This window comes from Lampetra planeri, chromosome 64, assembly GCF_965212315.1.
Source record: "Lampetra planeri chromosome 64, kcLamPlan1.2.h2, whole genome shotgun sequence".
Classification (NCBI taxonomy): Eukaryota; Metazoa; Chordata; class Hyperoartia; order Petromyzontiformes; family Petromyzontidae; genus Lampetra; species Lampetra planeri.
In genome coordinates, this window is record NC_136170.1 from 4337720 (window position 1) to 4363134 (window position 25415).

Here is a 25415-nt window from a genome sequence, read left to right on the forward strand (position 1 = left end):
GGAAAGCAGTTTTAGGCTTTGAATCATCGTCCAGAGGAAGCTGCCAGAATCCCGAAAGTAAATCCAGTGTGGAGAAAAATCGCGCTCCCGCCAAGGCGTCCAGCGATTCGTCCATCCGTGGGAGCGGGTATGCGTCGGCAACCGAAATTTTGTTAAGGCGCCGAAAATCAACGCAAAACCGCAACGAGCCATCCTGCTTTTTAACCAGGACGATCGGCGCTCCCCAAGGGCTGGTGGAAGGAGAAATGATGTCGGCGGCTAACATGTCATCAATAGCCGATTTGACATGGTCCTTTTCGGCGGGACTTAACCGAAACGGATTCTGGCGTATTGGCGCGCTGTCACCCGTGTCAATATGGTGACGCAGCAGATGAGTGCAACCCAAATCGTATTTGTCCCGACTGAAAACTTCGGAAAATTCCCGCAGTAGCGTTCTAAGCTGTTGGCGCTCTGAATTTGACAGGTCCGTCGATCCCGCACAAAGCGCATCGAGCCACCCTCCATCGCTGTCCGAATGTGGGTGCGGCCGGGGAGCAGTGCCGACGTGATTCGCAACAGGTTCCTCGCAGGGCACCGGCGTCGCGTGAGCAAGCACCGTCCCTTGAGGAACTACCACTGTCTGCGACCCCACATTGAGGACCGCGATGAAAGGGTCTCCGTCCCCTCTTACGACGGTCTGGGCCGGAATCAAATGAGGTCCACTAACCCCGGCCCTAGATGGTCCCAGCAGAATTCCCTGGTCCACAATGCCCTCAGCGAAAGGCCGACGAAGTTTTAGAGGCACCAACATTTGAGCTCCCGGCGGCACACGAACTATTTTAACGACGAACGCTGGTACTGGTACGAACGCCGTCCGAGCCGCAGTAGGGGAAGGCAGGAACGCCATGCGTCGTCCCGACGGGAGCTCAATGCATCCCTGGTCTATTAAAATACGAATCGGCATTTTGCCCAAGAAGTCCGTCCCCAGCAGGCACGGAACCGCCAGCGAGGAAGAAACAAAAATCGGGCCCGACAATTTGATATCCCCGATACAAATTTGCGCTCGAATCTGTCCAATGATGCCAAGAAAGCCCCTGTTAGCAGCATAGAATGGGACGTTAACCGGCAGTAAAGGACGGCTCTGGACAGGTAGAATATTGTAAATGAGTTCGGAAATGATGGTCGCCGATGCCCCCGTATCGACCAGGATGCGTACCTCAACCCCGTCAATGTGTCCCACCACGGCCGACGACCCCGACGACGCGGCCACAACGCGATGGGCCAACACGGACCACTGCCTGGGTTCGATTTGAGTCCCCATAGTGGTGCGTGTTGGCCCATCGCAGCGCAATGTCGGCCGACCGTGCTCCCGTCCCCTGCTGCCGTCGACGGCGTAAACCTCCTCCGCCGGGAGGGTGGCTGCAGCCACCGCACGCCCGGCCACTGCCCTGCTGGCTTTCCGACGCTGTGACAGCAGGTTGGCGTGGAGGAGCCGCGCAGCCTGGAGGGAACTCATCTCCGTGTCCTCCTGTGCAACGACGGCGATGTCCAGGTCGTCTGCCAGCAGGAGGATTTTTTCTGTGACCATGGCGTCCACGCCGTCGTCGTCCATTCGAGGGAAGTCCGTCTTCGCCAGTGCCAGGAGACTCGTCCTGTACGCCAGGGGCGACTCCTTTGCACCCGGCTGGCGATCGTAAAACTGCTGCCTGCATTCCGCTAAAGGTCCGTAGACCCCGGCCAGCAACTGCAGCGCCATCTGTAGCGTGGAGCGCTTCTCCCTCGGCGCCGATGTAAGGGCGGCGAGTGCGTCGCTGTCGAGGAGCGCCGGCAGCGCGCAGAGAGCCTCAGCATCCGACCACCGTGCCATTTCTTGGTGGGCGAGGAAGCGTCGCTGGAAGCCGCCCCAGTCGCCCTCCGCTCCAACAAACTCTTTGAGCGGAGGCAGCCGTTGGTGCAGCGCAGCGGTCGCCATGGAAGCTCACAGGCTGCTGTCCCCGTAACTCGTCTGCGCTTCGGCGCGAACGGCAGATGGTATCGCCTGTCGCAGCCGTGATGACGCTCCCTCCGCTGGCGGTGACGCGGCAGCCCCAGCGAGAGCGATGTTGGACCCGAGGTTCAGGCCGGCCACGCCCTCAGCAGCTGCTGCGGCGATGGCGGGAGATTCAAAGTTTGAATACGTTGAGATGGCAGGAAGGCGCATCGGACATCGGTTCTCCTCGCCCCGTGGTGGTCCACCAGCCCCCAGCCGCGTGATGTGTTCGAGTGTGGCGGCAGCGGTGTAAAGCAGCTCCGTCAGCCTCGCGTGAGCCAGCCTCAGCCCTTCTGATGGCGGCTCCTCTTCATCCTGATGCCCCGGTAAGAATGCGTCCGGCCCCGGCTGCACGATGTCTTGTTGAGCCGTCTCGGGCTCGACAATTTCAGCGGTGTCCTCCACCTGCGGTACTCCGGCTCGAGCTGTCCGGCGCGTGTCCATGTTCGTAGTTGTTCTGACACCAGATGAAGTACCGTTGATGACTCTTGGACACCGTTGGTGAGGCACACGTATTTATTCCGTACAAGTAGTCACAACTGTGGACATACAATACTAGAGGGGGTATCGGCCCCCTCACCCGGCTAGCTGGGAATACACTGCTAGCTATCTCTGACCTACCTCCTAGTCCTCCACTAACGGGCTAGGGGAGGCTGTCTGGCCCGACACTGGTAAATCGGGCTACGGTACCCGGAGTCCCAGAGCACTAGCTCTGGTTCTCGGGACCACGCCGCTGGCTCGGTCCTGCGCGGCCCTGACAAGGGCGGCGTCCCAGGGGAGTCCAGGGCTCTAGCTAGACGATCTTCGGTCTTCACTGGTTTAGCTTTAACATTCTGCCCCGAGCCCTCTGACACATCCCCCTTTATACTCCACCCCCGCTGAGGGGTGGGGCCCCGGGCTGCCTGGTGCGGACGTCGTTGAGAGCACCCTCCCCATGCACTCACGTAGCCCCGCCCACTGTGTTTATTTCCCATAAGCTGCCATGCATAACGGCTCTCTCTCTAACACCCCTACACTAGTGTAACGGGTTCCGGAGACACTTGTAGAAGTAACTTCTTTATTACAATCCAACACTCCAACAGTCCAACAGTCCAACTACTCTGTTACAGCCTAGGTACACAGCCTAGGTACACAGCCTAGATACACTACTCTGGCTACGCTCTGGAACTCACCCTCACAAGGACGTAGAGCCGGGAGTTCCAGAGTCCCACCACTGGCCCTCACAGCGTCCCAGGGTCCTCAGATGGCTAGTCTTGGGTCTTGGGTCTTGAGCTACAACTGGCCCTGATCGTCCAGGGAGCTCCCCTTTTATGCCTAGTCCCCAACGAGGGGTGGGGCCGTGTGCGCCCCCAGATATCCCACAGAGCACACACAGCCCCCCCCCCCCCGTTGGTGGCGCCAAGGGGCTTAAGCGCCTGGGCCACCCGGGAAGCCAACGCCTGGCGCCAAGGGGCTTAAGCGTCTGGGCCGCCTGGGAACCCAGCGCCCAGCGCCAAGGGGCCCAAGCGCCTGGGCCGCCCAGGGTCCCAGAGCCCCCCCAGCAGCCCCTCCCCTCCCATGTCACTACATTACCCTCCTCTATGTAGCCTCCAGCCGTTCCGGCTGTCAATAATTAGAAAGTTTAAATTAACGAAAGGGAGAGAAAAAAAAATACGCGAGCCTCAACAGGAAAAGAAAGAGAACAAGAAAGCAACCATAAATACCCTAACCAACCTGTACACTTTACACTATATACAAGCGTCAATCAATAAAAAAAAATGAAGCAATGACACATGAACAAACGACCCGTGGCACACCTAACCCTCCTCGGGATCCGCATAGAAAACGGGGAATTAACAACAACAAATATACAGATTCCGACGCGTTGGATGCACAACCACCGCATGGATGGCAGGGTTCCACACCACCCTGCCACCCTCCCATCCGTCAGGTGGAGAGAAGGTGAAGACCAACATGTCTAGCATCCCTCTACACACACTAATCCGGACATCTGTCTACGTCCCGGGTCGAGAAGTCGTACTTCAGGGCCGACCCATGTACTGGGCAAAGAAGTCACACTTCAGGGCGGCTCCAGTATCTACAATTTAAAATATATATATAAATTTGACATGACACAAACAAAATAAATCCGCCTGCTCCGCGAACCGCATCTCCAAGGCATCCCATGCTTGCGTCCCAGCAGCCCTCAATGAGGACCACCACCGACATTACATGTCAACCGTTAGCACCCCCCGCCTTTCCAACGTGGCGTCTCCATCCTAAAACCGCACACGTCGGCCATATCGGGAGGGAATTTCCATGTTACCACCCCACCGCCTTTCCGACGCGGCGTCACAACCAGTAGCACGCGTCGGCCATATCGGGGGGGGAATTTCCATGTTACCACCCCACCGCCTTTCCGACGTGGCGTCTCCATCCTGAAACCACGCACGTCGGCCATATCGGGGGGGGGAATTTCCGTGTAACCACCCCACCGCCTTTCCGACGCGGCGTCACAACCAGTAGCACGCATCGGCCATATCGGGGGGGACTTCAACCCAATCTCTCTCCAAGACTCGCATCGCAGCATATAGCTGTACCGACCGAGCTGAGACCCAGTCTCTCTCCAAGACTCGCATCGCAGCATATAGCTGTACCGACCGAGCTGAGACGACCCATCGTTCACTCACTGCACAACATGCACCCTAACAACTGAGGGATACAGTCCCAATGTAACGGGACAACTACACCTGAACACTACGAATCTCCAGCCCACTGTTTCAACGTGCCTCAGAGTGTTTCAATCTCCGGGCCGTCAGGGCGAGCCTACAGCTCCAGACGCACCACGGAGGGTCTCAACCTCCGGGCCGTCAGGTCAAGCCGTCAGCCATTGCATGACGGGACCACACTGTCCGAGCCATGTGAGCGCACAGCCCACTAGGCTAGACATGCCACGGAGTGTTTCAATCTCCGGGCTGTCAGGTCAAGCCGTCAGCCATAGCATGACGGGACCACAACTCTTGTGTTAGACACGCAACACCCACTGGGCCATCCTGGTCAGGATCTGCACCACAAGATATTTGAGAGCCAGCACGACAATTCCAAATCCCTGGCAGCATGTCACCATCTCAAGATAAATGCCCCGTACAGTCTATACATCTCGATTTAAAGCTTTCGTGACTGCAGGGATTCATCTTCTTGGTTCTTTCGGTAAAGTCACGTAGACTTTACCGAAAGAACCAAGAAGATGAGTCTATACATCGTTAACAATGACAGCACAAGCTATACATTAACAATCACGAACAAAGCTGCATACAAACTATACATTGTTAACAATCATTAAGCAAAGTTTCGCACACACATTGACAACACTCACGAGCGAAGCTCCACACAGGTTACCCAACAACAATCACGACTCCCCGACGACAACGAAGAAAATGTCAACAAAAATCATTAATCCGGAGCGTGTAAATGGACGAAGTGTCAGGGGCCTGGTCTCCCAACCTCCAACCTTTGGCCAGAGCAAAGGCGACGACCAGCGTGTCGATCGATGTGCCGGCCCCGGCGCCGGTTACAGTAAGAATGGCGCCCTCACTGTCCGGTCGCAGCACTGATGACATGGTATGCTAGGTTGAAGCCAGCTGTCGTCCGGCGGTGAAGGTCGCAGCGCTGATGATGCGGCGTTGTTTGGTTGGACCACGCTGGGCCCGGAAGTGACGTTGCTCCCAGCGGTCATTGCTCCCCCGGCGGAAGTGACGACACACCCGGAAGCATCCCCCACATTTGTGGCGGGAATGCCGGTGGCGGGAATGGCGGTGGCGGGCTCGGGCGAGCGCTGCGCCACTTCTCCCCCTCCCGCCATCGCATGTGAGCGCCGCATCTCGCCCAGGAGGGAGGCGGTGACGCAGAGCAGCTGTGTGAGGCGAAACAGCGCCTCCTTCATCCCTGCTCCCGACGCTGGAGAGGGGACGGTCGGCGGAGCAGACAGCTGCTCAGCCGGCGGTGCGGCGTCGTTGTCGGCCGGCGGTGCAGCGTCGCTGTCGGCCGGCGGTGCGGCGTTGTTGTCGGCCGGCGTCGCTGTCGGCCGGCGGTGCGGCGTCGCCGTCGGCCGGCGGCGCGGCGGCGTTGTCGGCCGGCGTTGGCTGCCCCATCGCTGCTTGCTCCTCGACATCGCCGTCAGGACTGAAGGTACGTGGCTTACTTCTTGTCTCCATGGCCACTTCTGACTCCAAATGTAACGGCTTCTGGAGACACTTGTAGAGGTAACTTCTTTATTACAATCCAACACTCCAACAGTCTGCCCCGAGCCCTCTGACACATCCCCCTTTATACTCCACCCCCGCTGAGGGGTGGGGCCCCGGGCTGCCTGGTGCGGACGTCGTTGAGAGCACCCCCCCCGTGCACTCACGTAGCCCCGCCCACTGTGTTTGTTTCCCATAAGCTGCCATGCATAACGGCTCTCTCTCTAACACCCCTACACTAGTGTAACGGGTTCCGGAGACACTTGTAGAAGTAACTTCTTTATTACAATCCAACACTCCAACAGTCCAACTAATCTGTTACAGCCTAGGTACACAGCCTAGGTACACAGCCTAGATACACTACTCTGGCCTACGCTCTGGAATTCGCCCTCACAAGGACGTAGAGCCGGGAGTTCCAGAGTCCCACCACTGGCCCTCACAGCGTCCCAGGGTCCTCAGATGGCTAGTCTTGGGTCTTAGGTCTTGAGCTACAACTGGCCCTGATCGTCCAGGGAGCTCCCCTTTAATGCCTAGTCCCCAACGAGGGGTGGGGCCGTGTGCGCCCCCAGATATCCCACAGAGCACACACAGCCCCCCCCCCGTTGGTGGCGCCAAGGGGCTTAAGCGCCTGGGCCGCCCGGGAAGCCAACGCCTGGCGCCAAGGGGCTTAAGCGTCTGGGCCGCCTGGGAACCCAGCGCCCGGCGCCAAGGGGCCCAAGCGCCTGGGCCGCCCAGGGTCCCAGAGCCCCCCCAGCAGCCCCTCCCCTCCCATGTCACTACACTAGTAACGAATTGCCATGTTCTATTTACGTGACAAACCTTACTAGTTGGCTGTGTCGGGTGGTGGTGAGTGTAACGACACATTCATATTTACACGATCTAACCCAAAACACCTGCATTACGGATATTGGTCACATACACATACACGGACTCACACACGCACTTAAAAAGACAAAGATCCCCCGTATATCCTGAACAGACTGTTGGGGCAAGTGCTGTCATCGAGCACCTATGAAGGCCAACGCGGCACACGAGGGGGTGGGTGGCCAACACCACGCCCGGCCGCCTTTGTTTCCCCAGTGGGGATGTTGACACATCTCACCAGGTACTCATATGAGGCCTAGTCGACCTAGGGGAGGCCCATGACCGGTTCAGGTAATCGTCACTGGTGTTGGTGGCCGTGAGCAGGAATCAAACTCGGGTTGCTTTCTCTGCGTGGGGTTTGTGTATCCTCCCCATGTTCTGGAGAGTGTGAGTGAGTTTGTGAGTGAGCGTGAGTGGAGGGTTGAGTCTGTATGGTCTCCCGCTGTTCTGCCATGGAGGTTTCCTCCTCCCATAGCGAGACTCACACACACAGGCACACACAGACACGTGGACACACACAGACACGTGGACACGCACAGACATATACAGAGACACAACACGGCACCATGTTTTGCAGAAGCCTGGCTGATCAGCAGTGCGGACAACGGCAAGGCAGAGTTGGAGGGTTGGGGATATGTTGGAATGTTACCAGTATTATTACGAGCATTCTGGAGGCTCTTGGCCAGGTTTTACAGCAGGAGGAGGCTGTGTGTGTGTGTTTGCTGCGTGCAATTCACAATTTGAGTAAACAGTCACTTCGCGTTTTACGTCACGTGATTTTGAAATAGCGCATTAGATTAGTTCACACTTATTTTTGTTACGCGGGAACTATTATCGAAATAACACAAAGTACTGTAGCGATGCTGCCCGAGGTGCAGCAGTAGTACAGGAACTTCTCTTCTTATGAACATTCGACTTACGAACTTTCAGAGTTACGAACAAACCTGGTACGTATGTTCAGTGGCCTGTTCGGACCTAGCGTCGTAAGTTCAACCGCCGCACAATAGATGGCGGTGGTGGCATCTACATCTGCAGGACGTGAAGAACCAGTGGCATCTACAGCTACAGAACGTGAAGAACCAGTGGCATCTACATCTACAGAACGTGAATAACCAGTGGCATCTACATCTACAGAACGTGAAGAACCAGTGGCATCTACATCTACAGAACGTGAAGAACCAGTGGCATCTACATCTACAGAACGTGAAGAACCAGTGGCATCTACATCTACAGAACGCGAAGAACCAGTGGCATCTACATCTACAGAACGTGAAGAACCAGTGGCATCTACGTTGACAGAACGTGAAGAACCAGTGGCATCTACGTTGACAGAACGTGAAGAACCAGTGGCATCTACATCTACAGAACGTGAAGAACCAGTGGCATCTACAGAACATGAAGAACCAGTGGCATCAACATCTACAGAACGTGAAGAACCAGTGGCATCTACATCTACAGAACGTGAAGAACCAGTGGCATCTACATCTACAGAACGTGAAGAACCAGTGGCATCTACAGAACATGAAGAACCAGTGGCATCTACATCTACAGAACGTGAAGAACCAGTGGCATCTACATCTACAGAACGTGAAGAACCAGTGGCATCTACATCTACAGAACGTGAAGAACCAGTGGCATCTACATCTACAAAATGTGAAGAAACAGAGGCATCTACATCTACAGAACGTGAAGAACCAGTGGCATCTACATCAACAGAACGTGAAGAACCAGTGGCATCTGCATCTACAGAACGTGAAGAACCAGTGGCATCTACGTTGACAGAACGTGAAGAACCAGTGGCATCTGCATCTACAGAACGTGAAGAACCAGTGGCATCTACGTTGACAGAACGTGAAGAACCAGTGGTATCTATATCTACAGAACGTGAAGAAGCAGTGGCATCTGCATCTACAGAACGTGAAGAACCAGTGGCATCTACGTTGACAGAACGTGAAGAACCAGTGGCATCTACATCTACAAAATGTGAAGAACCAGTGGCATCTACGTTGACAGAACGTGAAGAACCAGTGGCATCTGCATCTACAGAACTTGAAGAACCAGTGGCATCTACGTTGACAGAACGTGAAGAACCAGTGGCATCTACGTTGACAGAACGTGAAGAACCAGTGGCATCTACATCTACAGAACGTGAAGAACCAGTGGCATCTACGTTGACAGAACGTGAAGAACCAGTGGCATCTGCATCTACAGAACATGAAGAACCAGTGGCATCTACGCTAACAGAACGTGAAGAACCAGTGGCATCTACGTTGACAGAACGTGAAGAACCAGTGGCATCTGCATCTACAGAACATGAAGAACCAGTGGCATCTACGTTGACAGAACGTGAAGAACCAGTGGCATCTACATCTACAGAACGTGAGAAACCAGTGGCATCTACCTTGACAGAACGTGAAGAACCAGTGGCATCTGCATCTACAGAACATGAAGAACCAGTGGCATCTACATCTACAGAACGTGAAGAACCAGTGGCATCTACATCTACAGAACGTGAAGAACCAGTGGCATCTACGTTGACAGAACGTGAAAAACCAGTGGCATCTACATCTACAGAACGTGAAGAACCAGTGGCATCTACATCTACAGAACGTGAAGAACCAGTGGCATCTGCATCTACAGAACGTGAAGAACCAGTGGCATCTACAGAACATGAAGAACCAGTGGCATCTACATCTACAGAAAGTGAAGAACCAGTGGCATCTACATCTACAGAACGTGAAGAACCAGTGGCATCTACATCTACAGAACGTGAAGAACCAGTGGCATCTACATCTACAGAACGTGAAGAACCAGTGGCATCTACATCTACAGAACGTGAAGAACCAGTGGCATCTACATCTACAGAACGTGAAGAACCAGTGGCATCTACATCTACAGAACGTGAAGAACCAGTGGCATCTACGTTGACAGAACATGAAGAACCAGTGGCATCTGCATCTACAGAACGTGAAGAACCAGCGGCATCTACGTTGACAGAACGTGAAGAACCAGTGGCATCTACATCTACAGAACGTGAAGAACCAGTGGCATCTGCATCTACAGAACGTGAAGAACCAGTGGCATCTACGTTGACAGAACGTGAAGAACCAGTGGCATCTGCATCTACAGAACGTGAAGAACCAGTGGCATCTACGTTGACAGAACGTGAAGAACCAGTGGCATCTACATCTACAAAATGTGAAGAACCAGTGGCATCTGCATCTACAAAATGTGAAGAACCAGTGGCTTCTACGTTGACAGAACGTGAAGAACCAGTGGCATCTGCATCTACAGAACTTGAAGAACCAGTGGCATCTACGTTGACAGAACGTGAAGAACCAGTGGCATCTACATTGACAGAACGTGAAGAACCAGTGGCATCTACGTTGACAGAACGTGAAGAACCAGTGGCATCTACATCTACAGAACGTGAAGAACCAGTGGCATCTACGTTGACAGAACGTGAAGAACAAGTGGCATCTACATCTACAGAACGTGAAGAACCAGTGGCATCTACGTTGACAGAACGTGAAGAACCAGTGGCATCTGCATCTACAGAACATGAAAAACCATTGGCATCTACGTTGACAGAACGTCAAGAACCAGTGGCATCTATATCTACAGAACGTGAGAAACCAGTGGTATCTACCTTGACAGAATGTGAAGAACCAGTGGCATCTGCATCTACAGAACATGAAGAACCAGTGGCATCTACATCTACAGAACGTGAAGAACCAGTGGCATCTACATCTACAGAACGTGAAGAACCAGTGGCATCTACATCTACAGAACGTGAAGAACCAGTGGCATCTACATCTACAGAACGTGAAGAACCAGTGGCATCTACATCTACAGAACGTGAAGAACCAGTGGCATCTACATCTACAGAACGTGAAAAACCAGTGGCATCTACATCTACAGAACGTGAAGAACCAGTGGCATCTACATCTACAGAACGTGAAGAACCAGTGGCATCTACATCTACAGAACGTGAAGAACCAGTGGCATCTACATCTACAGAACGTGAAGAACCAGTGGCATCTACGTTGACAGAACGTGAAAAACCAGTGGCATCTACATCTACAGAACGTGAAGAACCAGTGGCATCTACATCTACAGAACGTGAAGAACCAGTGGCATCTGCATCTACAGAACGTGAAGAACCAGTGGCATCTACATCTACAGAACGTGAAGAACCAGTGGCATCTACAGAACATGAAGAACCAGTGGCATCTACATCTACAGAAAGTGAAGAACCAGTGGCATCTACATCTACAGAACGTGAAGAACCAGTGGCATCTACATCTACAGAACGTGAAGAACCAGTAGCATCTACATCTACAGAACGTGAAGAACCAGTGGCATCTACATCTACAGAACGTGAAGAACCAGTGGCATCTACATCTACAGAACGTGAAGAACCAGTGGCATCTACGTTGACAGAACATGAAGAACCAGTGGCATCTGCATCTACAGAACGTGAAGAACCAGTGGCATCTACGTTGACAGAACGTGAAGAACCAGTGGCATCTACATCTACAGAACGTGAAGAACCAGTGGCATCTGCATCTACAGAACGTGAAGAACCAGTGGCATCTACGTTGACAGAACGTGAAGAACCAGTGGCATCTGCATCTACAGAACGTGAAGAACCAGTGGCATCTACGTTGACAGAACGTGAAGAACCAGTGGCATCTACATCTACAAAATGTGAAGAACCAGTGGCATCTGCATCTACAAAATGTGAAGAACCAGTGGCATCTACGTTGACAGAACGTGAAGAACCAGTGGCATTTGCATCTACAGAACTTGAAGAACCAGTGGCATCTACGTTGACAGAACGTGAAGAACCAGTGGCATCTACGTTGACAGAACGTGAAGAACCAGTGGCATCTACGTTGACAGAACGTGAAGAACCAGTGGCATCTACATCTACAGAACGTGAAGAACCAGTGGCATCTACGTTGACAGAACGTGAAGAACAAGTGGCATCTACATCTACAGAACGTGAAGAACCAGTGGCATCTACGTTGACAGAACGTGAAGAACCAGTGGCATCTGCATCTACAGAACATGAAAAACCATTGGCATCTACGTTGACAGAACGTCAAGAACCAGTGGCATCTATATCTACAGAACGTGAGAAACCAGTGGCATCTACCTTGACAGAATGTGAAGAACCAGTGGCATCTGCATCTACAGAACATGAAGAACCAGTGGCATCTACATCTACAGAACGTGAAGAACCAGTGGCATCTACATCTACAGAACGTGAAGAACCAGTGGCATCTACATCTACAGAACGTGAAGAACCAGTGGCATCTACATCTACAGAACGTGAAGAACCAGTGGCATCTACATCTACAGAACGTGAAGAACCAGTGGCATCTACATCTACAGAACGTGAAAAACCAGTGGCATCTACATCTACAGAACGTGAAGAACCAGTGGCATCTACATCTACAGAACGTGAAGAACCAGTGGCATCTACATCTACAGAACGTGAAGAACCAGTGGCATCTACATCTACAGAACATGAAGAACCAGTGGCATCTACATCTACAGAACATGAAGAACAAGTGGCATCTACATCTACAGAACGTGAAGAACCAGTGGCATGTACAACTACAGAACGTGAAGAACCAGTGGCATCTACATCTACAGAACGTGAAGAACCAGTGGCATCTACATCTACAGAACGTGAAAAACCAGTGGCATCTACATCTACAGAACGTGAAGAACCAGTGGCATCTACATCTACAGAACGTGAAGAACCAGTGGCATCTACATCTACAGAACGTGAAGAACCAGTGGCATCTACATCTACAGAACGTGAAGAACCAGTGGCATCTGCATCTACAGAACGTGAAGAACCAGTGGCATCTACGTTGACAGAACGTGAAGAACCAGTGGCATCTGCATCTACAGAACGTGAAGAACCAGTGGCATCTACGTTGAAAGAACGTGAAGAACCAGTGGTATCTATATCTACAGAACGTGAAGAAGCAGTGGCATCTGCATCTACAGAACGTGAAGAACCAGTGGCATCTACATCTACAGAACGTGAAGAACCAGTGGCATCTACATCTACAGAACGTGAAGAACCAGTGGCATCTACATCTACAGAACGTGAAGAACCAGTGGCATCTACATCTACAGAACGTGAAAAACCAGTGGCATCTGCATCTACAGAATGTGAAGAACCAGTGGCATCTACGTTGACAGAACGTGAAGAACCAGTGGCATCTGCATCTACAGAACGTGAAGAACCAGTGGCATCTACGTTGAAAGAACGTGAAGAACCAGTGGTATCTACGTTGACAGAACGTGAAGAACCAGTGGCATCTGCATCTACAGAACGTGAAGAACCAGTGGCATCTACGTTGAAAGAACGTGAAGAACCAGTGGTATCTATATCTACAGAACGTGACGAAGCAGTGGCATCTGCATCTACAGAACGTGAAGAACCAGTGGCATCTACGTTGACAGAATGTGAAGAACCAGTGGCATCTACATTGACAGAACGTGAAGAACCAGTGGCATCTACATCTACAGAACGTGAAGAACCAGTGGCATCTACGTTGACAGAACGTGAAGAACCAGTGGCATCTGCATCTACAGAACATGAAGAACCAGTGGCATCTACGCTAACAGAACGTGAAGAACCAGTGGCATCTACGTTGACAGAACGTGAAGAACCAGTGGCATCTGCATCTACAGAACATGAAGAACCAGTGGCATCTACGTTGACAAAACGTGAAGAACCAGTGGCATCTACATCTACAGAACGTGAGAAACCAGTGGCATCTACCTTGACAGAACGTGAAGAACCAGTGGCATCTGCATCTACAGAACATGAAGAACCAGTGGCATCTGCATCTACAGAACGTGAAGAACCAGTGGCATCTACATCTACAGAACGTGAAGAACCAGTGGCATCTACATCTACAGAACGTGAGAAACCAGTGGCATCTACATCTACAGAACGTGAAGAACCAGTGGCATCTACATCTACAGAACGTGAAGAACCAGTGGCATCTACATCTACAGAACGTGAAGAAGCAGTGGCATCTACATCTACAGAACGTGAGAAACCAGTGGCATCTACGTTGACAGAACGTGAAGAACCAGTGGCATCTGCATCTACAGAACATGAAGAACCAGTGGCATCTACATCTAAAGAACGTGAAGAATCAGTGGCATCTACATCTACAGAACGTGAAGAACCAGTGGCATCTACATCTACAGAACGTGAAGAACCAGTGGCATCTACATCTACAGAACGCGAAGAACCAGTGGCATCTACATCTACAGAACGTGAAGAACCAGTGGCATCTACATCTACAGAACGTGAAGAACCAGTGGCATCTACATCTACAGAACGTGAAGAACCAGTGGCATCTACATCTACAGAACATGAAGAACCAGTGGCATCTACATCTACAGAACGTGAAGAACCAGTGGCATCTACATCTACAGAACGTGAAGAACCAGTGGCATCTACATCTACAGAACGTGAAGAACCAGTGGCATCTACATTGACAGAACGTGAAGAACCAGTGGCATCTACATCTACAGAACGTGAAGAACCAGTGGCATCTACGTTGACAGAACGTGAAGAACCAGTGGCATCTGCATCTACAGAACATGAAGAACCAGTGGCATCTACGCTAACAGAACGTGAAGAACCAGTGGCATCTACGTTGACAGAACGTGAAGAACCAGTGGCATCTGCATCTACAGAACATGAAGAACCAGTGGCATCTACGTTGACAAAACGTGAAGAACCAGTGGCATCTACATCTACAGAACGTGAGAAACCAGTGGCATCTACCTTGACAGAACGTGAAGAACCAGTGGCATCTGCATCTACAGAACATGAAGAACCAGTGGCATCTGCATCTACAGAACGTGAAGAACCAGTGGCATCTACATCTACAGAACGTGAAGAACCAGTGGCATCTACATCTACAGAACGTGAGAAACCAGTGGCATCTACATCTACAGAACGTGAAGAACCAGTGGCATCTACATCTACAGAACGTGAAGAACCAGTGGCATCTACATCTACAGAACGTGAAGAAGCAGTGGCATCTACATCTACAGAACGTGAGAAACCAGTGGCATCTACGTTGACAGAACGTGAAGAACCAGTGGCATCTGCATCTACAGAACATGAAGAACCAGTGGCATCTACATCTAAAGAACGTGAAGAATCAGTGGCATCTACATCTACAGAACGTGAAGAACCAGTGGCATCTACATCTACAGAACGTGAAGAACCAGTGGCATCTACATCTACAGAACGCGAAGAACCAGTGGCATCTACATCTACAGAACGTGAAGAACCAGTGGCATCTACATCTACAGAACGTGAAGAACCAGTGGCATCTACATCTACAGAACGTGAAGAACCAGTGGCATCTACATCTACAGAACATGAAGAACCAGTGGCATCTACATCTACAGAACGTGAAGAACCAGTGGCATCTACATCTACAGAACGTGAAGAACCAGTGGCATCTACATCTACAGAACGTGAAGAACCAGTGGCATCTACATCTACAGAACGTGAAGAACCAGTGGCATCTACATCTACAGAACGTGAAGAACCAGTGGCATCTACATCTACAGAACGTGAAGAACCAGTGGCATCTACATCTACAGAACGTGAAGAACCAGTGGCATCTACATCTACAGAACGTGAAGAACCAGTGGCATCTACATCTACAAAACGTGAAGAACCAGTGGCATCTACGTTGACAGAACGTGAAGAACCAGTGGCATCTGCATCTACAGAACGTGAAGAACCAGTGGCATCTACATCTACAGAACGTGAAGAACCAGTGGCATCTACATCTACAGAACGTGAAGAACCAGTGGCATCTACATCTACAGAACGTGAAGAACCAGTGGCATCTGCATCTACAGAACGTGAAGAACCAGTGGCATCTACGTTGACAGAACGTGAAGAACCAGTGGCATCTGCATCTACAGAACGTGAAGAACCAGTGGCATCTACGTTGAAAGAACGTGAAGAACCAGTGGTATCTATATCTACAGAACGTGAAGAAGCAGTGGCATCTGCATCTACAGAACGTGAAGAACCAGTGGCATCTACGTTGACAGAACGTGAAGAACCAGTGGCATCTACATCTACAAAATGTGAAGAACCAGTGGCATCTACGTTGACAGAACGTGAAGAACCAGTGGCATCTGCATCTACAGAACTTGAAGAACCAGTGGCATCTACGTTGACAGAACGTGAAGAACCAGTGGCATCTACATTGACAGAACGTGAAGAACCAGTGGCATCTACATCTACAGAACGTGAAGAACCAGTGGCATCTACGTTGACAGAACGTGAAGAACCAGTGGCATCTGCATCTACAGAACATGAAGAACCAGTGGCATCTACGCTAACAGAACGTGAAGAACCAGTGGCATCTACGTTGACAGAACGTGAAGAACCAGTGGCATCTGCATCTACAGAACGTGAAGAACCAGTGGCATCTACGTTGACAAAACGTGAAGAACCAGTGGCATCTACATCTACAGAACGTGAGAAACCAGTGGCATCTACCTTGACAGAACGTGAAGAACCAGTGGCATCTGCATCTACAGAACATGAAGAACCAGTGGCATCTACATCTACAGAACGTGAAGAACCAGTGGCATCTACATCTACAGAACGTGAAGAACCAGTGGCATCTACGTTGACAGAACGTGAAGAACCAGTGGCATCTACATCTACAGAACGTGAAGAACCAGTGGCATCTACATCTACAGAACGTGAAGAACCAGTGGCATCTACGTTGACAGAACGTGAAGAACCAGTGGCATCTGCATCTACAGAACGTGAAGAACCAGTGGCATCTACATCTACAGAACGTGAAGAACCAGTGGCATCTACATCTACAGAACGTGAAGAACCAGTGGCATCTACATCTACAGAACGTGAAGAACCAGTGGCATCTGCATCTACAGAACGTGAAGAACCAGTGGCATCTACGTTGACAGAACGTGAAGAACCAGTGGCATCTGCATCTACAGAACGTGAAGAACCAGTGGCATCTACGTTGAAAGAACGTGAAGAACCAGTGGTATCTATATCTACAGAACGTGAAGAAGCAGTGGCATCTGCATCTACAGAACGTGAAGAACCAGTGGCATCTACGTTGACAGAACGTGAAGAACCAGTGGCATCTACATCTACAAAATGTGAAGAACCAGTGGCATCTACGTTGACAGAACGTGAAGAACCAGTGGCATCTGCATCTACAGAACTTGAAGAACCAGTGGCATCTACGTTGACAGAACGTGAAGAACCAGTGGCATCTACATTGACAGAACGTGAAGAACCAGTGGCATCTACATCTACAGAACGTGAAGAACCAGTGGCATCTACGTTGACAGAACGTGAAGAACCAGTGGCATCTGCATCTACAGAACATGAAGAACCAGTGGCATCTACGCTAACAGAACGTGAAGAACCAGTGGCATCTACGTTGACAGAACGTGAAGAACCAGTGGCATCTGCATCTACAGAACGTGAAGAACCAGTGGCATCTACGTTGACAAAACGTGAAGAACCAGTGGCATCTACATCTACAGAACGTGAGAAACCAGTGGCATCTACCTTGACAGAACGTGAAGAACCAGTGGCATCTGCATCTACAGAACATGAAGAACCAGTGGCATCTACATCTACAGAACGTGAAGAACCAGTGGCATCTACATCTACAGAACGTGAAGAACCAGTGGCATCTACGTTGACAGAACGTGAAGAACCAGTGGCATCTACATCTACAGAACGTGAAGAACCAGTGGCATCTACATCTACAGAACGTGAAGAACCAGTGGCATCTGCATCTACAGAACGTGAAGAACCAGTGGCATCTACATCTACAGAACGTGAAGAACCAGTGGCATCTACATCTACAGAACGTGAGAAACCAGTGGCATCTACATCTACAGAACGTGAAGAACCAGTGGCATCTACATCTACAGAACGTGAAGAACCAGTGGCATCTACATCTACAGAACGTGAAGAAGCAGTGGCATCTACATCTACAGAACGTGAGAAACCAGTGGCATCTACGTTGACAGAACGTGAAGAACCAGTGGCATCTGCATCTACAGAACATGAAGAACCAGTGGCATCTACATCTAAAGAACGTGAAGAATCAGTGGCATCTACATCTACAGAACGTGAAGAACCAGTGGCATCTACATCTACAGAACGTGAAGAACCAGTGGCATCTACATCTACAGAACGCGAAGAACCAGTGGCATCTACATCTACAGAACGTGAAGAACCAGTGGCATCTACATCTACAGAACGTGAAGAACCAGTGGCATCTACATCTACAGAACGTGAAGAACCAGTGGCATCTACATCTACAGAACGTGAAGAACCAGTGGCATCTACATCTACAGAACATGAAGAACCAGTGGCATCTACATCTACAGAACGTGAAGAACCAGTGGCATCTACATCTACAGAACGTGAAGAACCAGTGGCATCTACATCAACAGAACGTGAAGAACCAGTGGCATCTACATCCACAGAACGTGAAGAACCAGTGGCATCTACATCTACAGAACGTGAAGAACCAGTGGCATCTACATCTACAGAACGTGAAGAACCAGTGGCATCTACGTTGACAGAACGTGAAGAACCAGTGGCATCTGCATCTACAGAACGTGAAGAACCAGTGGCATCTACGTTGACAGAACGTGAAGAACCAGTAGCATCTACATCTACAGAACGTGAAGAACCAGTGGCATCTGCATCTATGGAACGTGAAGAACCAGTGGCATCTACGTTGACAGAACGTGAAGAACCAGTGGCATCTGCATCTACAGAACGTGAAGAACCAGTGACATCTACGTTGACAGAACGTGAAGAATCAGTGGCATCTACATCTACAAAATGTGAAGAACCAGTGGCATCTACATCTACAAAATGTGAAGAACCAGTGGCATCTACATCTACAGAACGTGAAGAACCAGTGGCATCTACGTTGACAGAACGTGAAGAACCAGTGGCATCTGCATCTACAGAACATGAAGAACCAGTGGCATCTACGCTGACAGAACGTGAAGAACCAGTGGCATCTACGTTGACAAAACGTGAAGAACCAGTGGCATCTACATCTACAGAACGTGAAGAACCAGTGGCATCTACGTTGACAGAACGTGAAGAACCAGTGGCATCTACATCTACAGAACGTGAAGAACCAGTGGCATCTACGTTGACAGAACGTGAAGAACCAGTGGCATCTGCATCTACAGAACATGAAGAACCAGTGGCATCTACGTTGACAGAACGTGAAGAACCAGTGGCATCTACATCTACAGAACGTGAGAAACCAGTGGCATCTACCTTGACAGAACGTGAAGAACCAGTGGCATCTGCATCTACAGAACATGAAGAACCAGTGGCATCTACATCTACAGAACGTGAAGAACCAGTGGCATCTACATCTACAGAACGTGAAGAACCAGTGGCATCTACATCTACAGAACGTGAAGAACCAGTGGCATCTACATCTACAGAACGTGAAGAACCAGTGGCATCTACATCTACAGAACGTGAAGAACCAGTGGCATCTACATCTACAGAACGTGAAAAACCAGTGGCATCTACATCTACAGAACGTAAAGAACCAGTGGCATCTACATCTACAGAACGTGAAGAACCAGTGGCATCTACAGAACGTGAATAACCAGTGGCATCTACATCTACAGAACGGGAAGAAAGAGTGGCATCTACATCAACAGAACGTGAAGAACCAGTGGCATCTACATCTACAGAACGTGAAGAACCAGTGGCATCTACATCTACAGAACGTGAAGAACCAGTGGCATCTACATCTACAGAAAGTGAAGAACCAGTGGCATCTACATCTACAGAACGTGAAGAACCAGTGGCATCTACATCTACAGAACGTGAAGAACCAGTGGCATCTACATCTACAGAACGTGAATAACCAGTGGCATCTACATCTACAGAACGTGAAGAACCAGTGGCATCTACATCTACAGAATGTGAAGAACCAGTGGCATCTACATCTACAGAACATGAAGAACCAGTGGCATCTACATCTACAGAACGTGAAGAACCAGTGGCATCTACATCTACAGAACATGAAGAACCAGTGGCATCTGCATCAACAGAACGTGAAGAACCAGTGGCATCTGCATCCACAGAACGTGAAGAACCAGTGGCATCTACATCTACAGAACGTGAAGAACCAGTTGCATCTACGATGACAGAACGTGAATAACCAGTGGCATCTACATCTACAGAACGTGAAGAATCAGTGGCATCTACGTTGACAGAACGTGAAGAACCAGTGGCATCTACGTTGACAGAACGTGAAGAACCAGTGGCATCTACGTTGACAGAACGTGAAGAACCAGTGGCATCTACATCTACAGAACGTGAAGAACCAGTGGCATCTACATCTACAGAACGCGAAGAACCAGTTGCATCTACGTTGACAGAACGTGAAGAACCAGTGGCATCTACGTTGACAGAACGTGAAGAACCAGTGGCATCTACGTTGACAGAACGTGAAGAACCAGTGGCATCTACATCTACAGAACGTGAAGAACCAGTGGCATCTACATCTACAGAACGCGAAGAACCAGTGGCATCTACATCTACAGAACGTGAAGAACCAGTGGCATCTACATCTACAGAACGTGAAGAACCAGTGGCATCTACATCTACAGAACGTGAAGAACCAGTGGCATCTACATCTACAGAACGTGAAGAACCAGTGGCATCTACATCTACAGAACATGAAGAACCAGTGGCATCTACATCTACAGAACGTGAAGAACCAGTGGCATCTACATCTACAGAACGTGAAGAACCAGTGGCATCTACATCTACAGAACGTGAAGAACCAGTGGCATCTACATCTACAGAACGTGAAGAACCAGTGACATCTACGTTGACAGAACGTGAAGAACCAGTGGCATCTGCATCTACAGAACGTGAAGAACCAGTGGCATCTACGTTGACAGAACGTGAAGAACCAGTAGCATCTACATCTACAGAACGTGAAGAACCAGTGGCATCTGCATCTATGGAACGTGAAGAACCAGTGGCATCTACGTTGACAGAACGTGAAGAACCAGTGGCATCTGCATCTACAGACCGTGAAGAACCAGTGACATCTACGTTGACAGAACGTGAAGAACCAGTGGCATCTACATCTACAAAATGTGAAGAACCAGTGGCATCTACATCTACAAAATGTGAAGAACCAGTGGCATCTACATCTACAGAACGTGAAGAACCAGTGGCATCTATGTTGACAGAACGTGAAGAACCAGTGGCATCTGCATCTACAGAACATGAAGAACCAGTGGCATCTACGCTGACAGAACGTGAAGAACCAGTGGCATCTTTGTTGACAGAACGTGAAGAACCAGTGGCATCTACATCTACAGAACGTGAAGAACCAGTGGCATCTACGTTGACAGAACGTGAAGAACCAGTGGCATCTACATCTACAGAACGTGAAGAACCAGTGGCATCTACGTTGACAGAACGTGAAGAACCAGTGGCATCTGCATCTACAGAACATGAAGAACCAGTGGCATCTACGTTGACAGAACGTGAAGAACCAGTGGCATCTACATCTACAGAACGTGAGAAACCAGTGGCATCTACCTTGACAGAACGTGAAGAACCAGTGGCATCTGCATCTACAGAACATGAAGAACCAGTGGCATCTACATCTACAGAACGTGAAGAACCAGTGGCATCTACATCTACAGAACGTGAAGAACCAGTGGCATCTACATCTACAGAACGTGAAAAACCAGTGGCATCTACATCTACAGAACGTGAAGAACCAGTGGCATCTACATCTACAGAACGTGAAGAACCAGTGGCATCTACATCTACAGAACGTGAATAACCAGTGGCATCTACATCTACAGAACGGGAAGAAAGAGTGGCATCTACATCAACAGAACGTGAAGAACCAGTGGCATCTACATCTACAGAACGTGAAGAACCAGTGGCATCTACATCTACAGAACGTGAAGAACCAGTGGCATCTACATCTACAGAAAGTGAAGAACCAGTGGCATCTACATCTACAGAACGTGAAGAACCAGTGGCATCTACATCTACAGAACGTGAATAACCAGTGGCATCTACATCTACAGAACGTGAATAACCAGTGGCATCTACATCTACAGAACGTGAAGAACCAGTGGCATCTACATCTACAGAACGTGAAGAACCAGTGGCATCTACATCTACAGAACATGAAGAACCAGTGGCATCTACATCTACAGAACGTGAAGAACCAGTGGCATCTACATCTACAGAACATGAAGAACCAGTGGCATCTGCATCCACAGAACGTGAAGAACCAGTGGCATCTACATCTACACAACGTGAAGAACCAGTGGCATCTACGTTGACAAAACGTGAAGAACCAGTGTCATCTACGTTGACAGAACGTGAAGAACCAGTGGCATCTACGTTGACAGAACGTGAAGAACCAGTGGCATCTACATCTACAGAACGTGAAGAACCAGTGGCATCTACATCTACAGAACGTGAAGAACCAGTGGCATCTGCATCTACAGAACGTGAAGAACCAGTGGCATCTACATCTACAGAACGTGAAGAACCAGTGGCATCTGCATCTACAGAACGTGAAGAACCAGTGGCATCTGCATCTACAGAACGTGAAGAACCAGTGGCATCTACAGAACGTGAAGCACCAGTGGCATCTACATCTACAGAACGCGAAGAACCAGTGGCATCTACATCTACAGAACGTGAAGAACCAGTGGCATCTGCATCTACAGAACATGAAGAACCAGTGGTATCTACGTTGACAGAACGTGAAGAACCAGTGGCATCTACGTTGACAGAACGTAATGAACCAGTGGCCTCGAACCCACGACCTCCTGTACATCAAGCGAGGTAGTTAACATCTCCAAGCCACTGTGGTGTTTTGTGAGGAGTTGTGAGGAGTCGTAAGGAGTGGTGAGGAGTGATTGGTGAAGAGTGATTGGTGAGGAGTGATTGGTGAGTGAGTGGTGAGGAGTGAGTGGTGAGGAGTGGTGAGGAGTGGTGAGGAGTGAGTGGTGAGTGGTGAGTGGTGAGGAGTGGTGAGGAGTGAGTGGTGAGTGAGTGGTGAGGAGTGAGTGGTGAGGAGTGAGTGCCACTCACTCCTCACCACTCACTCCTCACCACTCACTGAGTGGTGAGGAGGGAGTGGTGAGTGAGTGGTGAGGAGTGGGTGGTGAGGAGTGAGTGGTGAGGAGTGGGTGGTGAGGAGTGAGTGGTGAGGAGTGAGTGGTGAGGAGTGAGTGGTGAGGAGTGGTGAGGAGTGAGTGGTGAGTGAGTGGTGAGTGAGTGGTGAGGAGTGGTGAGGAGTGAGTGGTGAGGAGTGATTGGTGAGTGAGTGGTGAGGAGTGAGTGGTGAGGAGGGAGTGGTGAGTGAGTGGTGAGGAGTGGGTGGTGAGGAGTGGGTGGTGAGGAGTGAGTGGTGAGGAGTGAGTGGTGAGTGAGGGAGTGGTGAGTGAGTGGTGAGTGATTGGTGAGGAGTGGTGAGGAGTCTCACTGGTGAGCACGCGCTCCGTGTTGCCCTGGAAGTCGAGCGCCCATTGCGAGAGCGCACAGCTCGCCAGCGTCACCTTGCGGCCCATGGCACTCACCACCAACTCACCACTCACCACCAACTCACCACCAACTCACCACTCACTCACCAACTAACCACCAACTCACCACTCACTCACCACCAACTCACCACACACTCACCACACACTCACCAACAACTCACCACCACCTCACCACTCACCACCAACTCACCACCAACTCACTCACCACCAACTCACCACCAACTCACCACTCACCACCAACTCACTCACCACCAACTCACCACTCACTCACTCACCACTCACCACCAACTCACCACTCACTCACCACTCACTCACCACTCACTCACCACCAACTCACCACTCACTCACTCACCACCAACTCACCACCAACTCACCACACACTCACCACGCACTCACTCACCACTCACTCACCACTCACTCACCACCAACTCACCACCAACTCACCACTCACCACCAACTCACCAATAACTCACCACTCACTCACTCACCACTCACTCACCACCAACTCACCACTCACTCTAAATCAGACCCCTCTCAGCCTTCTCCGCACAACCTCCACGCTTCCTGTCTCTCCCCTCACTCTCCTTCACTCTCCCCCTTTACTCTCCCCTCGCTCTCTCCCTTCACTCCCCCTCACTCTCCCTTCACTCTCCTTCACGCTCCCCAATCTCCCGCCTCACTCTCCTCTCTTTCCCGCCTCGCCTCTCTCCAGCGTCCACCCGCACAGAACCGCGTCGCTGTGTGATGACGTCCCCCACCCCCACCTACAAACCCCCAACCCCCCTACTCACCCCCACCCCCCTACTCACCCCCATCCCCCTACTCACCCCCATCCCCCTTCTCACCCCCATCCCCCTACTCACCCCCACCCCCCTACTCACCCCTACCTCCCTACTCACCCCTAACCACCTACTCACCCCTACCCTCCTACTCACCCCTACCCCCCTACTCACCCCTACCTCCCTACTCACCCCTAACCACCTACTCACTCCTACCCCCCTACTCACCCCTACCCCCCTACTCACCCATACCCCCCTACTCACCCCTACCCCCCTACTCACCCCTACCTCCCTACTCACCCCTACCCCCCTACTCACCCCTACCCCCTTACTCACCCCTACCCCCCTACTCACCGCTACCCCCCCTACTCACCCCTACCCCCCTACTCACCCCTACCCCCCTACTCACCCCTACCCCCCTACTCACCCCTACCCCTCTACTCACCCCTACCTCCCTACTCACCCCTAACCACCTACTCACCCCTACCCCCTTACCCCTACCCTCCTACTCACCCCTACCCTCCTACTCACCCCTACCCCCCTACTCACCCCTACCCCCTACTCACCCCCACCCCCCTACTCACCCCTACCCCCCTACTCACCCCTACCCTCCTACTCACCCCCACCCCCCTACTCACCCCTACCCCCCTACTCACCCCTACCCCTCTACTCACCCCTACCTCCCTACTCACCCCTAACCACCTACTCACCCCTACCCCCTTACCCACCCCTACCCTCCTACTCACCCCCACCCCACTACTCACCCCCACCCCCCTACTCACCCCCACCCCCCTACTCACCCCCACCCCCCTACTCACCCCCACCCCCCTACTCACCCCCAATCCCCTACTCACCCCCACCCCCCTACTCACCCCT

At 50.9% G+C, this 25415-nt stretch overlaps 1 protein-coding gene and 1 long non-coding RNA gene across 5 annotated transcripts in view; both read right to left on the reverse strand.

Moving 5' to 3' along the window:
- Nucleotides 1-24480, reverse strand: part of NADSYN1 (NAD synthetase 1) — a 138673-nt gene extending 114193 nt beyond the window's left edge. For 3 of the 4 annotated variants that reach the window (XR_013588857.1, XM_078619690.1, XM_078619689.1), the window contains exon 1: nt 23703-24479. Coding sequence is in view for 3 of the 4 variants with exons in the window: in XM_078619690.1 (XP_078475816.1) it covers nt 23703-23787 (85 nt within the window). In the remaining variant the exon portion in view is untranslated. Of the gene's footprint in view, nt 1-23702 lie in introns of all 4 variants that reach the window. The other variant, XM_078619691.1, reaches the window with a different exon arrangement.
- LOC144737042 (uncharacterized) lies at nt 3049-8741 on the reverse strand. The gene is made up of 2 exons (XR_013588858.1): nt 4848-8741; nt 3049-4792 (listed from the first exon to the last, which is right to left on the reverse strand). It is a non-coding gene; the product is annotated as an uncharacterized LOC144737042 (long non-coding RNA).
- Nucleotides 24481-25415: the final 935 nt, after the last annotated feature.